The 17,419-nt window shown below is 42.9% G+C and overlaps 1 protein-coding gene across 1 annotated transcript in view; it reads right to left on the reverse strand.

Moving 5' to 3' along the window:
- The window catches only part of Glyp (glycogen phosphorylase), a 156,065-nt gene that overhangs the window by 80,728 nt on the left and 57,918 nt on the right, over positions 1 to 17,419 (reverse strand). Inside the window, exon 2 of the mRNA XM_067153980.2 lies at positions 4,918 to 5,019. Within this exon, the coding sequence (XP_067010081.2) occupies positions 4,918 to 5,019 (102 nt within the window). The remainder of the gene's footprint in view (positions 1 to 4,917; positions 5,020 to 17,419) is intronic.

Below are 17,419 nucleotides of genomic sequence, written 5' to 3' on the forward strand. Positions count from 1 at the left end.
AGTTTGCAAGTTTTAGGTCAGTATGCCTTTCTTTAGAGCGCAGTGGTGAACTGCGTGAAACTAGCCAGTAGTGGAGTGTGTGAGCAGAATAAAACAGGAAAACATGCATCACCTTTGCTTTAAAAAAGTTGATATAGCACAGTCATGGGCCCCTCACAAGCCATGCCCCCCGCCCCACGGGGTCTACGGGGTCCTTATCACCACCACTGTTCCTGAGGCTATTTACAACGACAAGCTGCCAAATTTTAAGGGTGTGTGAAGTGAGTTTGAAGCCTCTGTAATTCCCACATTCTCAACGTCTACCTTCCGCTTGAAGATGGGCACGAGGTAGCTTTCAAAAAATTGTTCTGGCATGGGCACACTGGTAATTAATTGTCTTAACATCTTAGTCAGCCGGACAAATTCCTTCTTCACCCAGAGCCTTCCATAGCTTAGCCGGGGTGTATCAGGCCCACTGCTTTGCCATTCTTCATCTTTGACATGGGTTCTTCGACTTCGACTGGGGTGATCTCGGGTACAGGTCCTTGAACAGGAAGCTGTGTAGTTGCTACGTCCTGTAGGAATTCTTCATTTAACAGTTCACCGAAGTTCTCCCTCCAGCGGTTGTTGATGGACTTGTCCAGTGTGAGAAACTTCCTGTTACTGACGTGGATATATTTGGTGGTGGTCCCTGGAGTGCTTATGCTGGGTAGCAACTACGTAGAACTGTTTCACACTCTTTGGCGTCTCCAGGTCTTCGTAGAAACCTTGCACTGCTTCTCCGTTAGTTTCTGCAACTACTGCCTCTGCAAGTTTGTAAGCAGACCTATACACTTGCCGACACCGAAAGTGAGCGCGCAGAAAAATCATAAGAACAACTGCACAGCGACGAGCATTGTAACATGCAAACGTGATGTAGTTCCCAGTTCGATACTAGAGGCCAATTAAAAATGACTCACCTAGAAGCTGCTGTCATAACTAAAATACACTGACTGAGCAAATGTCATGGGATAGCGGAGCACTGATGCGCAGGTGCGTTGTCTGCACACCACACGCCCCCTGTGCCAGCAGCAGTTGTATAGGAGACCTTGTGAGTAGTGGCTGTGCATGTGACAGGTGTAACATGGAACGTTGTCGTGAGCTGACACCTTTCGTACGGGGTATGGTGGTCGGTGCCCGATGGATGGGAAGTGCGATTTCGGAAGTGGTGCGGGAATTCGGCTTCACACGATCAACCGTGTCCAGGGTGTATCGTGAATGGTTGAATGCGGGTGTCACCGTCCACAACAGACGAACGACCGGCCGTCCAGCCACCCTCGATGACTGTGACCGGCGACATCTGAGACGGATTGTCAATAGTGACAGACGGGCAACCGTGCAACAAATCACGGCTCATTCAACACAGGCCGTGCTAGACACGTCTCCCAGTGGACAATCCGTAGGAACATGGATTCTATGGGGTATGGGAGCCTTCGCCGCACACGGGTGCCACTGTTAATCCAACGTCATCGGGTACAACGACGCGCATTTGTCGCCAGTCACCAGGGATGGGCACTGAAACAATGGCGTAACGTGATATGGTCGGACGAATCACGATTTCAGCTGCACCGTGTATGGCGCAGACCACATGAAGCGATTGATCCCGCCTGCCTCCAAGGTGTGGTCCAGGGCGCTGGTGTCTCTGTTATGGTCTGGGGTGCATTTTTCTGGTATGGAATGGGCCCCCTAGTTCTGGAAGAGACTTTGAATGGTACGCGGTATGTTGAGCTGCTCGGAGATCATCTCCACCCATTTTTGGCCTTCCAGCGCCCAGACGGTTCTGCTGTGCTTCAAGATGATAACGCGCCGCCACATCGCTCCCACGTCGCCCAGGAATGGTTCCAGGAACATGCAGCGGAGGTCCAACGATGCCATGGCCACCCAGGAGCCCCGATATGAACCCTATCGAGCATATCTGGGATGTCCTGGAACGCAGGCTCCGTGCCATGGATCCTGCACCCACGAACAGACCAGCACTGGCGGCCGCTCTGCGAACGATTTGGTGTCAGCTGCGTCCAGAGGACTACCAGGGACTTGTCGACTCACTTCCACGGCGTCTCACTGCAGTTCGCAGGGCCAGAGGAAGCCCCACACGCTATTAGGTGACTATCCCATGACATTTGCTAAGTCAGTGTATTACAAGTGGGGAAAGTAATTAGGCCTAGACTGAACCGTTTTCTAAACACGGCCTTAAATACGAGCGAGGTCGAATATAGAAGGCAGAATAATAGGTGTGTTATGAGGGCCTGTTCATGAAACGCCGTAGCCCAGTGGGTACGGACCCAGGTTCACAGTGGGAGGGTGGCCGGTTCGAATCCGCTTGGAATTGTTTTTCCTTTCACTCCGCCGGCAGCAAGAGCGGACAAACCAATCAGATTGCAGGATGCCCCCACCTCGCTTATTGCACACACGTACGCCATTCTACCAGCTACTATGACACACCAAGGACCTCACATCGGTGAGCACGTAGTTGCTTTCGTTGAACAAGGAAATCTAACCGCAACAGTGACTGGACGATGCTACAGCATTACACAGAATACGGCGACGCGTTGGGTAAGACGTTTCCTGGAATCGGGAGACGTAAGCCGCCAAGTTAGCTCGGGTTCGTGGCAGGTCTTGAGCTGGGAACAGGGCCATCCCTGAAGCATTTGGAGCTCGTTCTTTAGGGGATGCTCATTTTCTGCGTCGGCAAATGTACGTCACCCTGAGGCATGGCCTATGCTGGCTGTTCCTAGACTTTCACCAATCTTTGAAAGCAGTCTTCTTCCTGAGCGCCTCCTCCACTTTGTCTTTCCACCAATACTTCTCCTTATCAATTTTGAGTCTCCCTTTTAAGAACCTCAGATGCTGCATTGCTTTCTCGGTGCAGTAACTCTGGAATCGTTGCCATATATTGTCTAGGATGTCCGTGTTATTTGCCTCCAGATTCTGGGCTATACGGGCCATGATGTCATCGATGAAAGGCTGGACTGTTTGCCTCTCTTTTAGCTTAAACCACTTGATCTTCCTTGGCAATGTGGCTTCAGTACGCATATGACGTCGTAGGTTTAACTCTCTGATCAGAAGCCTTTGCTGTGATGTGAGAGGTTAACCTGAAATGACTTTACAATCAACAAACCGCTTAAACAGGACATGATTGCATAGGATATCATCGATCTGGCTACGTACAATGCATTATTTCATTTTGTCTTGAACCTGGGATGAGTTTTTGACCTTGTAGGTGTCGAAGTGATCGCTTTTCTTCAGGACATAAGTGTTGAATACCCACAGATTGTATGCTAATGAGAGCTGCAGGACCCCCCCCCCCCTCCCTGGTCATTTCCTGTAACGGAACCAAAGCCTTCATGACGTTCACGATACACCTTGATAGTCTATGTGGCCATTCGGTTACAAGTGTGTTGTGCTCATCTGATAGTAGCTGTTGCAACAGATGTTCATAGCCCTCCCAAGACTTATGCTTGATGACCTTATCGCAGCTAGCTTGAAGAGTCTATGAAGAGATCACGTTCAGATTGACATCACCATCCTTTGCAAACTTTACCTTCACCAGTTGGTAACTTATTTGCTTGACTGAAATCGCTCGTTTGACGTATGTTGGGCGAGAATTATTCACCAATTTGTCTCCTAAACAGTTGTGATATCCAATCTGTGCCTGACCAGAACATCAGCTTGAGCAGATGGTTTGCCACAAGTGTGCAAATATTTTTGTGCCGATTCTCTGCTTCGGTAATGTGCTCACTGTCTTCCTGCGTCATCCGTGGTCAGGTGCCTCAGCTTTTGCCTCACTTTTACTTTTGCGGGGAAGAGATCCATCCAGAGCCTCACTATTATGGGGAGGCGAGCTATCCTCTGCCTCACTTTTGCGGGGAGGCAAACTCTCAGATACCGTTATTTCACGTGTTGTACTCTAATGACCACATGCGTCTGGCAGGAGTTTTACAGCCGGTTGTCGCCTGACGCTAAGGCAGATTGTCCTCACTGAGACCCAGACGCTTCCACTGACTCACTATTTAGTTCATCCACCACCTGTTTAACCGCTGATACTTGTAGTCAGCGGAATCCCACTGACATCATTATTCATCGTTCCAAAGGAACTCCACGAAACCACCCAACCCTGGGCTTGCCTCCATCCCCTCCCCACATTTATTAAATCTGGAGAAAGGGGTGTCAGCATTATGAAGTCCCCAGAAATTGGGCGTCGCCTTTGGGCTGTTGATACAAGGAGTAGTTTACCATTGCCTTTTCCTACGCAGAGGTCCTTGACGTTGTTACCCAAGTGATCATCCGCCTCAGCCCCGTATAGGAGCCGCAGCTGACTCTTAACATGGAGACAGATGCTGCTTTATGAATTCCAGTGGCAATTCCTCCACCCAGAAGACAATTATCCTCATATAAAAGTTCTCATCCACCCGAAGTCACTGGTCCCTTTAGGGAGTAAAGTTATTTACCATCGTTCAACACTCGGTTTTGAGACGTTTGCTGTACGGTCTACTCCAGCATCGTAGCGAGGTTACCCAGCCAGACTTATCTTCATTTCAGGAAAGAAAAATATTAAGAACAAGTTTTACAATTCTGTTAGTTCATCTTGAACTTCTATTAAAACCAATACTAACAAAACACCTGTTTGGATCCTTCTATAAACACTTTCTTTTTATATCCGTTTGTAATAATAAAATTTGAATATTGAATTGTCAAAAGTATAAACAAAGTATCATAGAAATAAGACTGATTATTTTCATGCACTAAGAACACAGGAAGACAGAATCCGAAACAAAAAAATATTGATATTATTTGAATTGTTTCATTTGAAATTGTTTAGAAGATGTTGATTAAAAAACAATATAGTGACAGACAGTTTCAATGATTTTATTTAGATACATAAGTAACGCAGTGATTTACCTGGTACATGGCTTCATCACAAGCATTCTCTATGCCCACATTGCTCATAGTATTCTGCAGGGAGCGGCCCATGTAGTATTCCAGGGACAGGTAATAGACTCTCTGAAATAAAATTTAAAAAATATTTCAATACTCATAAAACTCTGTTTAAATTACCTACCAGACAGATACAGGAAAAAAATGCACTTTCTTGAAGATAGTGAATGCATAAAGTTAAGACAATTACATTATGCATCCACATGTTTGAAAAACGTGATAGTGCCGAAGTGAATAATAGTATATCCCGGTTACATATACAAATAACAATTTATACCCAGTTGTGCCACACGTTCTATTCGTCTGTCCCTAGTTTACAGAGTTGGTGCCTGCAACAAAGCAACATCATATTCCAAAGTCTTGAGGGAAAAAAAAGCAGTTGACGATTAGTTGTTACATATAATGCTCACCGGAGGTTGATCTTTTCGTCGTCTGCTTCCGTGGTTGATAGTTGTCGTCCCTCTTCCAACAGCATCATCCTCGTCATCTGCTTCATGGAATGGATTCCACCCTAAATCTACCACTCCCAATTTTGCTGAGTACCGAAAACATAGTACCAGCCTTAGAATGTGAAATTAGCTGCCTCTGTGGATCCGTGGTAGAGTGTCGGCCTCCGGATCCCAAGATAGCGGGTTCAAACCCGGCAGAGGTAGTCGGATTTTTGAAGGGCGGAAAAAAGTCCATTCGACACTACATGCCGTACGATGTCGGCATGTAAAAGATCTCTGGTGATACATTTAGTATTTACCCGACAAAATTAATTAAATCTCAGCCATAGACGCCCAAGAGAGATCCGGTTTACTCTGTCTGCCATCTAACGGACCTAGAGTAAAACGGAACGTCGAAACTGACGAGCAGACAGCCAGATGGCGTCAAATCGAAATGTCTGCACACGGTAGTTGAGGCCATATGATTATTATTATTATTATTATTATTATTATTATTATTATTATTATTATTATTATTATTGATGTGAAATTCCACATCGGAATTAATTGAATAGAGAGAACGGAAACATCCAGTCCTTCTATATTATATGAACTTGTCTTTCTAAATAATCTGAGTAAGTCTTACAGAGCCGATAAGAAATGTTGAGTATAAAGCACATCGTAAGCGATGCACTCAGATAGCAGAGTGACTCTCTAAAAGCCCGTGGACTACCTGAGAGTGAAGACTCAAGAAAGCTAGATGCAGAATGCAGAATGATCTTCACCCCGCCGTGTAGATCTATATAAATCGTCTTCATATTCCCACTTCCTCCCTTGATGTCACATGACATCTCGTTCCAATGAGAGCCGATATACGTCACCACCCTGTCGATATATAGATGAAGTGTCTGTCCTTGACAGAAAAAGCCCTCCTGATAGGAGCACGTGATATGGGGTGATTTAGCGTCCCAACAACGAAATTATGTATCTTCCTCTTGCTGTTGCGTACGTTTCCAAGAACCTTCCAAAATTAACCTTCCTGGACTATTGCGAGACACCAAGTAGCCTGTTAACGCAAGACCTGTCTTGACATTACCACGGAATATTCTAATATATTACAATTAAAAATTATTTATCGTTCTTACGTACAATTACATAAATGATGATGATGATGGACGTTAATAATGAATAAAATTACATATGATACATGATACATGATACATATATATACAATTAATTCGGGTGGGCAATCAAATTATGTAAATGTCGTGGCGACCACGATTATTACAATATATGAGAAACAGATTTTCTGTTGATTAAGTCTAAGCTGTTCATTTCTGTAATTTGTCTTCAGTGTCATGCAAAGATTTGTACGAAATCCCCAAACTCCATAACGCGGGCCGTGGCCTACCAAGCGACGGCTGCTCAGCCCGAAGGCCTGCAGATTACGAGGTGTCGTGTGGTCAGCACGAGGAATCCTCTCGGGCGTTATTCTTGGCTAAGAAAAAACATGTTAACAGCTGTTCAGAGGAATGAAAAATAAAATGAAGTGGAATGAACCGGAATGAATACTTAAATCAAATGTAAATGTTAGTATAAAGAGTATTTCTGTGATGAGGTACAGACTTACAGGGATGCTAGAGAAGGACAAATGTATCAATTTGTGACAGGGAACCCCGGTTTGGAAATTCCTCATTCGCACGTTATACTTCAGAACCATTTCTCGTAGTTTTTAGCAGTAGATGCTAATATGCACCAACCAATAAATACGCGTGCATCATGAGGGGGTTGGAAAGACACACCACGAATGCACGGCAGATGGCGTGAGTTGTAAACGTGAGTAATGCAATGCAGATGGTGATTGGTGTCGGACGAGAGTAAGTCTGATATGCGCTTGTTCAGACCGCCATTTTGAACCGTTGTTGTAAATAACTCCATAGCATGTGTACGTAGCGCATGTAAATAAAAGTATTACGTCAAGTAAATAAAGGTATTACACCTCCACACAAATATGTGTACGTTTTCTTAATCCCACGTTCATAGGTATCCCAAAACAAATTTAGCTAATATCCGGCGAATGAAACGTTTCCGGACCAGGGTTTCCTGTCTCAAATTAATACATGTGCCCTTATCCAGCATTCCTGAAAGTCTGCATCATCATCATCATCATCATCATCATCACAGAAACACCCTGTATATTCTATATGTTGAATATTTCAAACATGAATCATATGTATTAATCAATCAATACTGATCTGCATTTAGGGCAGTCGCCTAGGTGGCAGACTCCCTATCGATTGTTTACCTAATCATTTAATAATTGCAAAGAATTTGGAAATTAATGATCATCTCCGTTGGTAAATTATTCATTCCCTAACTCCTCTTCCTATTTATGAATATTTGCCCCAGTTTATCCTCTTAAATTCCAACTTTATCTCCATATTGTGATCTTTCCTACTTTTAAAAGCACCACTCAAACTTATCCATCTACTAATGTCATTCCACGGCATCTCTCCACTGACATCTCGGAAAATACTGCTCAGTCGAGCAGCTCATCTCCTTTCTCCCAAGTCTTCCCGCCCACCTTCTGCAACATTTTCGTAACGCTACTCTTTTGTCGGAAATCACTCAGAACAAACCGAGCTGCTTTTTCTTTGGATTTTTTCCAGTTCTCGAATCAAGTAATCCTGGTGACGGTTTCATACAACTGAACCATACTCCAATTGGGTTCTTACCAGAGACGTATATACCCCCTCCTTTACATTCTTGCTACAACCCCTAAATACCCTCATAACCATGAGAAGAGATCTGTAATCTTTAGTGACAATCCCATTTATGTGATTACCCCAATGAAGATCTTTTACACTTGGCTTTACGCCGCACAGACACAGATAGGTCTTATGGCGACGATGGGGTAGGAATGGGCTAGTAGTGGGAAGGGAGCGGCTGTGGCCTTAATTAAGGTACAGCACCAGCATTTGCCTGGTATGGAAAAGGGAAGCTGCGGAAAACCATCTTCAGGGCTGCCGACCGTAGGGTTTGAACCCACTATTTCCCGAATGTAAGCTCACAGCTGTGCGCCCCTAACCACACGACCAACTCGATCGGTCAATGAAGATCTTTCCTTATATTAATACCTAGCTACTTACAGTGGTCCCCATAAGGAACGTTCACCCCATGAACGCAGTTATTAAAACTGAGAGGACTTTGTGAAACTCACAACTTTGCCGGGCGACTTGGCCGTGCAGTTAGGGGCGCGCAGCTGTGAGCTCGCATCCGGGAGATAGTGGGTTCGAATCCCACTGCCGGCAGCCCTGAAGATGATTTTCCGTGGTTTCCCTTTTTCACACCAGGCAAATGCTGAGGCTGTACCTTAATTAAGGCCACGGCTGCTTCCCTCCCATTCCTAGGCCTTTCCTGTTGAATCGTCGCCATAAGACCTATCTGTGTCGGTGCGACGTAAAGCAAAAAACAAAAAAAACACAACCAGACATTTCACCCGTTTATCATCTCACAACATTTAACCCGTTTATCATCTCACAACACTGTCCAGGTCTTTTTGCTGGCGCCCACTGTCTTGTAATGTATTTATTACTCTAATACAGTATAACAGCATAAGCAAAAAGCATTATCTCTGATTCTACTTCTTTACTCGTATTATTTATATACATCGTTGCGCCTGCGAAAATTGCCATGTGAAATATTTCAGCTTAGAACTTTGGCTGGTAAGGTTCTATCATTTAAGGTTCAATATTGTGCAAAAACGTAGCCCGTCTGGTGGCCATGATCGTTAAAGCGTTAAAGTCTAAAAGGTCTGACACCGCGGCTAGTGGCTAAAATTTTCACCATCAGAATGTTGGCCGGCAGGCGATGGTATACAATTTCTTACCACTAGATTGCGTGCCAAAAGCCTGGATTAAATTACAAACCTTTCCGCAGTGTTCACATGGAGTAGAATATGGATGGTGCATCGTCCGTCGTTAAGCCTTTAGCAAAACCCTTGGCGCTATTCGACAAGAGTAGGCTATGTGCTGGTACCGGGTTTTCACCCTCTCCCTACTATCATATATCACGTCATTCATTTCATCTCATCAACTCCTCTGAGGCTGACGTCAGGAAGGGTATCCGGCCGTAAAAACAGACCACAACCGATTCATATCACCTCATACCCGACCCCGTAGAGAAACGAGACAATGGTTGTGCGAAAAACGTTAAGGAATTCTCGCTCGTGATGATATAGGCCCCTATGTGCTGCGGGTCAGTATTTCTTCCACAATATTATCACATAGCGGTTTTCGCAGGCGCAACGACGTTGTATAAAAATACATAATGGTTCAATAATACTACCTTGAGGAGTACAATCTTGTAGTACCTTGAGGTATTTACTATTAAATCGAACTATGATGACAATTTAATACAAATTATAAACTGATCACTCTGAAACGAAAGTTTAGAACTTGTGGAATACGAGCCCCGTTGATTTAGGCCTACTCGACCACGCATCTGTCCTGTATTTTGATTTGGTATTTAGCAACCCTGTAAAGAATATTATAGATATGTTAGTGTTAAAGAGGCCATTAGCAACCTATAACAGTAGTTTCAAATAAGCCTGTTCACTACGATCGACTGTTTAACGTTAATAGTATAGTATAGCAATTTATTGAACAAAACAGGCTTTCGCCCAGTTACATGTTCCAATAAAATCATAGTGCCGAATACAAACGAATAAAAACCTACTAAATCTATGTGGCCTCTCACACGGCCACATGCAAGACGCCACCCCTACATAATATGCCAAACGTTAATAAATATTGGCAGACCAAATCATGACATAGCAGCCTACGAGTTCTGGTTATTTACTGCACAGAAGAAAAAGTGAACAGGTTAAGCGAAATTGGCGCCTTCGTAGGGAGGCACTATATCGCTTAATTCTGCCAAAACAGTCCACAACTAAGAATTACATGCGCTCTCTCTGGTACAGAATTAACCCTTATTTTATTCCTAGTTTGCTGATCAGCCCTGAGAAGCGTGATCTCATTAATTACGTAGCAATTGCACCTGTTATATTTATTGCCATAAAGTCCTGTTTTCTACCATTCGCTGAAGTGGAACATTTATGATGTGATTAATCTGATCCACGCATCTTATCAGAGCTCTACTCCGGCTTTTTTTCCCCTTCAACTATCCCTTAAATAATGTGGGTATTTTTTTTAGGCTATCCTGCCCTAATATGTGTTCGATGTACTTGGCAATGATCTAATGTATTACTGTACTTGACCGTATTTTCAGTTCGCTTCTGGTATAATTCCATGAGATTCTCAGCATCCACCTCCAAAGCAGCACATGTAGAAGACATTAATGTACTTCAGGTCAGTGTTGACAACTCAGCGGATTTTCCGCCAAATTTGGCGGATTTTAAAATGGAACAGCGGATAACTTTTCCGTTTAGCGGACAGCGGATTTTTGACGGATTTTTAGACTTCCTTTAGTGATTTTTAGCGGTAACAATATCACCTTTCATCACGAAGAGAAAAAATAATATAGAACTTACTACGGTATAATAGTCTACTTATTCCCATTGTACTGAATTCATGCTGCATACTACCACTCGTTTTCTAGACTAACTCTGATCCAAAGCCTCAGTCAGAATTTGTTACAATCGTTACCGTACTATTGATGAGCCGGGTAGTGTCGTGTTTGATAACGTGTTTCTTTTGACATCAGGTTCTTTTCGGTACGTAAATATGTCGAAAGAAAGGGTTAAAAGTAGTCAAATATTTCGTAAAGAGAGGTTAAATAAGTAATCTTTAAAATACTAGTTGGTTGAGCTTCCATGATCCCAAACACGGACGGTGCATCTATTGGCAGTGCAATAATAATGCGAAATTGTTTGACATTATTTCTTTCCACACTTACCGAAAACAATGAAAACAGTAATGAAAGTGAAAATAACTTTCGAAATATATATAGCACTAGCTGATGTACCCGTGCTTCGCTACGGAATTCTACATGGTATACAGAATTCTAGGTTAGATAGTGTACACGTTGTGAGCAAGATTTATGAAATTGCATAGCTCTTAGCGTTACCCTAGAAACGCAACGGGGAAGTCACCAAACATATTTTCTCATATGAAGACTGAGTTACGGAATTTTCACTGTAATTGTAGACCCACTTGCATACCATCAGTCACAATCAGGTTGTTGAGTTTTCATTATAATGGCAGACACTCACTCTCCACCTGCCTTTTTACATCCTCAGAAAGACTGTCTTAAAGGTTTTCCTAAATGAAATGAACATACATTTCAATGACGTCAGTAGGAATGGCGCGATAAAAAGCAATCCTTTCATATTAAATTCTCGATCAAATGAAAAACCACACATTTTCTCATTTTTAACGAACAGGACTGCGCTGCCGTTCTAACAGTCTAAAATTCCAGAGCTGGAATGACCAAGGCGCAGACTGCCGTAGGCCGTGAACACTCTTCGTCCCTTTTCGGTGGGGAAAGGGGCGAACGAATAGAGGCGACTCCCAGGCCAAAAACTATGCCCTTTTACTAAACTGTTTCCTAGGAGTACGCGATGAGTCGGAAAATCTCAATTCACTACACTGGCGGCGGAAAAATTTATCTTACTTGGAGACAAATTTTTCCTCCTCTTCACTGCTAATTTGGAGTAAAATGAATGTAGAATTTAATAAAAATGAAGAGGAAGAAGCTTTTCTTAAGAAAAGGCTCTTTTCAGGGTTGAATTTTGAGTTATTTAGTGAAGTGTGCTGCTATAATTTGGAATAGCCCTAACTGTTATTCTAGACCAGGCCATACTACTACTACTACTCTACTAAGTGAGCCTCTGCCTTAAGTATGCACACTGCTCATTCAAAACAGCGCGTCAGAGTAGGTATCGAATAGCTGGAATACTATGATGAACCAGTGTGCTACGTACCAGCTGTATCAGAAATTGTATGAACCAGAGGAATAGCATGCTAAAGAATAAAGTTTTCTAACTCCCTGGCTATTTCCCGCCAATATTCAGTTAGGTAGTTATACTCGGTACGCAGCAATAATCCCATCTATCGGAGTTGAGAGGCGGCATAAGAGACAAAGAACATCACAACAAACAATGGTCAATGTAATGTTATTGTTGATCAATGTTGTGCGCTTTCGATACTGTAGGCCTTCACATTTAGTTTTCTTCCGACTCTGAAATACCACTCTTATCATTGTCGGTACGTTAAAACTGAATTAAACATAAATGACCGGAAATTGTATTCTCTATAACTTTTGTTATGTAGTACTTTTCGATAGGACCAATGACATAGGTATTTCAAAATTACATTTTAGGCGCCTTCCCCTAAAGCACAGTTTCATCCAGGGTGAATACAATTGTTTATAGTGTACACTGTAGTTTCTTATTCCCCGACTCTATATACCGATTTTCATTAAATTCTCTTTACCTATTTTCTCGTGGCTCGGCGTTGATATGGACTTAACAACAAAAATACAAATTCATGAATATCTGTGTTATCACAGTCAGTATGTTAAAAATGTGTAAGACATAAATGGTCGAAATTTAATTTTATATAACTTTGGTTATGTAGTATTTATCGATACGACCGCTAATAATATAAATATTTGAGAATTAAATTTTATTCCTCCCACTAAACTACCATTTCATTCAACGTTAATTAAATGGTTTATAGTCTATATTGTAGCGACTCATTCTCCGACATCGCATATCAATTTTCAATGAGATAGGACCACTAATAATATAAATATTTAATACTTAAGTTTTTAGACCTTCCCCTAAACTACAATTTCACTCAGCGTGAATAAAATTATTTATAGCCTAGATTATAGCGACTTATTCTCCGACTTTGTATACCAGTTTTTATCAAGATAGAACCACTAATAACATAAATATTTGAAAATGTTTTAGGCCTTCCCATAAACTACCATTTCAATCAGCGTGAATAAAATTATTTATAGCCTAGATTGTAGCGACTTATTCCCCGACTTTGCATACTGATTTTCATTAAATTCTCTTTAGCCGTTTTTTAGTGATGCGTCTACATACATACATACATACATACATACATACATACATACATACAGACAGACAGACAGACAGACAGACAGACAGACAGACAGACAGACAGACAGACATTACTGAAAAGTAAAAAGTGCATTTTCTTGTTACTGTGGACATTACCGATACAGAAATACCATTCTTTTCAAATTCTGAGCAACGTACAGACAAAACTCTTATTTTATATATATAGATATATTTTGAAAAAGAATAGTACCATGTGGCTTCATATGAAACCACAGAACCTCAACCCAGCACATGTGCATCAGAGCATATAGTGCGGGGAGGAGAAGATGATGAAAGTTCTGAAACTGATTGAGTTAATCTCTTATTAAAACAGCTGGTATATGCTCAGTTCGAAATTTAGCGGAATTTAGCGGATTTTCAAATAAAATTCAGAGGAGAAAAGATTTATGGGTTCGCAACACTGCTTCAGGTCTATGTAGTTGAGGGTTCTAACGCATATAGTAATACGGAGAACACCAGGGTCTTAACCAAAAGTATTTTGGTGCCTATGATAATATTATGGCTTTTCCAAATCTTGGCCAGTTGTGCCATCGCAGTTTTACCTATTCCAGCCCTCTACTGTATCTTCAGTATATCCACCCATAATGATACCAAGCATATATCGTGATCAATAACCTGCAGCTTGTTCATGTTTATTTTAATTCGATGGGTGTTTTGTCTGTCGATGATCAATATTGGTTTTATTCCTATTTATTTTTAGTCCCACTTCGTTACTGCTATCTTCAACTCCATTTAATAATCAATCAATCCATTCATTCATTCATCCATCCATCCATCCATCTACTCACCCGCCCATCAAAGGAGGTGATTTTTTACTCATGGTGTCAAATAAGGGCCGGCCCCACGGTGGAAGGGTAGTGTGCCTGCTTCTTACCCGGAGGCCCCGGGTTCGACTCGCGAGCAGGTCAGAGACTTATCTGGATCTGAGGGCTGGTTCGAGGTCCACTCAGCCTACGTGATTACAATTGAACTATCTGACGGTGAGATGGCGGCCCCGGTCAAGAAAGCCAAGAATAACAGCCTTAAGGATTCGCCGTGCTGACCACACGACGCCTCATGATCTGCAGGTCTTCGGGCTGAGCAGCGGTCTCTTGGTACGCCATGGTCCTTCGGGGCTGTTGCGCCATCGGGTTTGTGTGTCAAATAAGGATATGAGACAGAACATTATTTATTTATTTATTTATTTATTTATTTACAGGTTGCTTTATGTCGCACTGACGCAGGTAGGTCTTATGGCGACGATGGGATAGGAAAGGGCTAGTAGTGGGAAGGAGGCGACGGTGGCCTTAATTAAGGTTCAGCTCTAACATTTGCCTGGTGCGAAATGGGAAACCACGGAAAACTACCTTCAGGGCTGCTAACAGTGGGGGTTCGAACCCACTATCTCCCTAATCCAAACTCACAGCTGCGCGCCCCTAACCGCACGGCCAACTCCCTCGGTTAAACTTATTTTCTGATACGTATAACGTACGAGACGAGCAAAATCTCTTTCATGTTTTGTTACCATACGTTGATGACCTTGTATCGAATATGAAATTTAATCAGTTACGGAGTCAATAGGGTTCAAATGTAGTGACCTTAACATTGTTTCCAAAACGATAGAAAAGGTTATCAGTGAAAATAGTTTTAGTGAAGAGGAAGATACGGATGTGCGTATTTCCATACATAAAAAATCTGGATTACGTAGATAAATACACGCTGTTTTATGTAATTCACTCTAACAACTTCCGTCCGCAGCTTGTAATGACCTTACTTTCGTCGAAGAGGATAAGATTTTCGGCAACGCGAGGACGAGAAAGGGCTAGGATTGAAAAGTAGCGACCGTTGCCTTAATTAAGGTACAGTCCCATCATTCAGATGTTGTGAAAACGGGAAACCTTGGAAAAATATCTTCAGGGCTGTCGACGGTTGGATTCGAACCCACAATCTCCCGAACGCAAGCTCGCAGCTACGCAACCTGAACCGCGCGGCGAACTCTCTCAGTCCCTCGTTGTTGAAAATAGCTGAGAACACCGAACCATTTTCTTCCATTCTCGATTGATCATCCTTGAGATATATATCTCATCAATACCGTTCAGTAAAAAAATTATTTCGCCGCTTTTTAGAAAAGGACTTGCTAAGAGAAGTCACAAAAAACGTGTACATCAGGCTAGTTCTCAGCTAACGATGGGATACGATTTTATTTTCGGTAATGTATGCATAAATCCGAATAATTTGAATATTTCGCTCAGCAACACAACTTTCATAGGTGGACAAACAGTACGTCATGTCTGTGACCAAGAGATGAAGAATACAGCCCGGAGTTTCACAAGTTTACTGTTAAAAACCCCGTGTGGGTGGGGGCGGTAGAATAACACCCACGGTATCCCCTGCCTGTCGTAAGAGGCGACTAAAAGGTGCCCCAGGGGTTCTGCACTTTGGAGCGTGGGTTGGCAACCACCGGGCCCTTAGCTGAGTCCTGGCATTGCTTCCACTTACTTGTGCCAGGCTCCTCACTTTCATCTATCCTATCCGACCTCCCTTGGTCAACTCTTGTTCTTTTCCGACCCCGAAGCTATTAGGATTGCGAGGGCTAGGGAGTCTTTCATTTTCATGCCCTTCGCGGCCCTCGTCTTCCTTTGGCCGATATCATTTTTTGAAGTGTCAGATTCCTTCCAATTTTTCCTCTGATTAATGTTATATAGAGGATGGTTGCCTAGTTGTACTTCCTCTTAAAACAATAATTATTACCACCACCTTACTGTTAAAAAAGTGGACTAACCTCTAAAGCATATGGGGTCTACATGTTATCGCCTGCCTAGGCGCGCCGCACTGAAACGAATAAAACCCAGAGAAGTACATTCCAACAGGTAGTTTCGAAGACTTCACCCACTGCAACGAATCCTCGAGTGATTTTTTTTTTCAATTTTCTTTGCTTCGCACCGACACAGATAGGACTTATGGCGAAGATGGAATAGGAAAGGGCTAGGAGTGGGAACGAAGAGATCGTGGCCTTAATTGACGTATAGCCCCGGTATTTGCCTGGTGTGAAAATGGGAAGCAAAGGAAAACCATCATATGGACTGCCAACAGTGGGGTTCGAGCCTACTATCTCTCGAATGCACGCTGATAGCTACGTGACCCGAACCGCGCTGCCATTTGCTCGGTGAAATTTTCTTTCCCGTCTCAACTCCGTGCTTCTCGTCTCTTATCACACACATTCAGTTGTTAAACACGTTTCGTAAAGAGAATACGCTTTGTTCTTAATAATTTCATAGTAAACAGATTTTCTAATTATGGACTCCAGCAAAAGAGAAATCTGGGAGATAAAGAATATTCCCTGTGAGTGGGGACGGTAGAATACATCCACAGTATACCCCGCCTGTCGTAAAAGGCAACTAAAAGGGGAACCCAAAGGGCTCAGTTTTAGATAGTGGATTGATGCGTACGGATCTCCTAAATTAACTCTGGCACTGTTTCCACTTTCTTGTGCCAGGTTCCTCATCTTCAACTTTCCTACTGACCTCTCTCGGTCAAGTCTCGTTCTCACACGATCACGATAATATTAGGTTTGCGAACTCTAGGGCGTCTCATTTTCACGCTCTCGTGTCCATTCTTTTACTTTTGCCGATTCCTGTATTCTTCTAAGGATCAGATATCTTCCATTTTTCACTGATTAGTGTTAAAGAGCAATCCTTGAGGAAAGGGACTAACAGGCAACTATCACACAAACCTGTTTCAAACGACCGTTTGTCACCAGGTGAAGTTAAACACTTGAAAAATCGTAAGCGCTTTCACATGCATCAGTTCGGTTATCTCTCGGTCTGGCAGCCAGCGAATAGCCGACTAATCAACCTCCGCCGGTCGCCGGTGAAAGAGTCTCCAGCTACCACCGGTTTAACCTTCTTGAATCTGTTACTGCCGTGTGTACCGTATCACTCATCTC

The sequence above is a fragment of the Anabrus simplex genome, chromosome 9, assembly GCF_040414725.1.
Source record: "Anabrus simplex isolate iqAnaSimp1 chromosome 9, ASM4041472v1, whole genome shotgun sequence".
Lineage (NCBI taxonomy): Eukaryota > Metazoa > Arthropoda > Insecta > Orthoptera > Tettigoniidae > Anabrus > Anabrus simplex.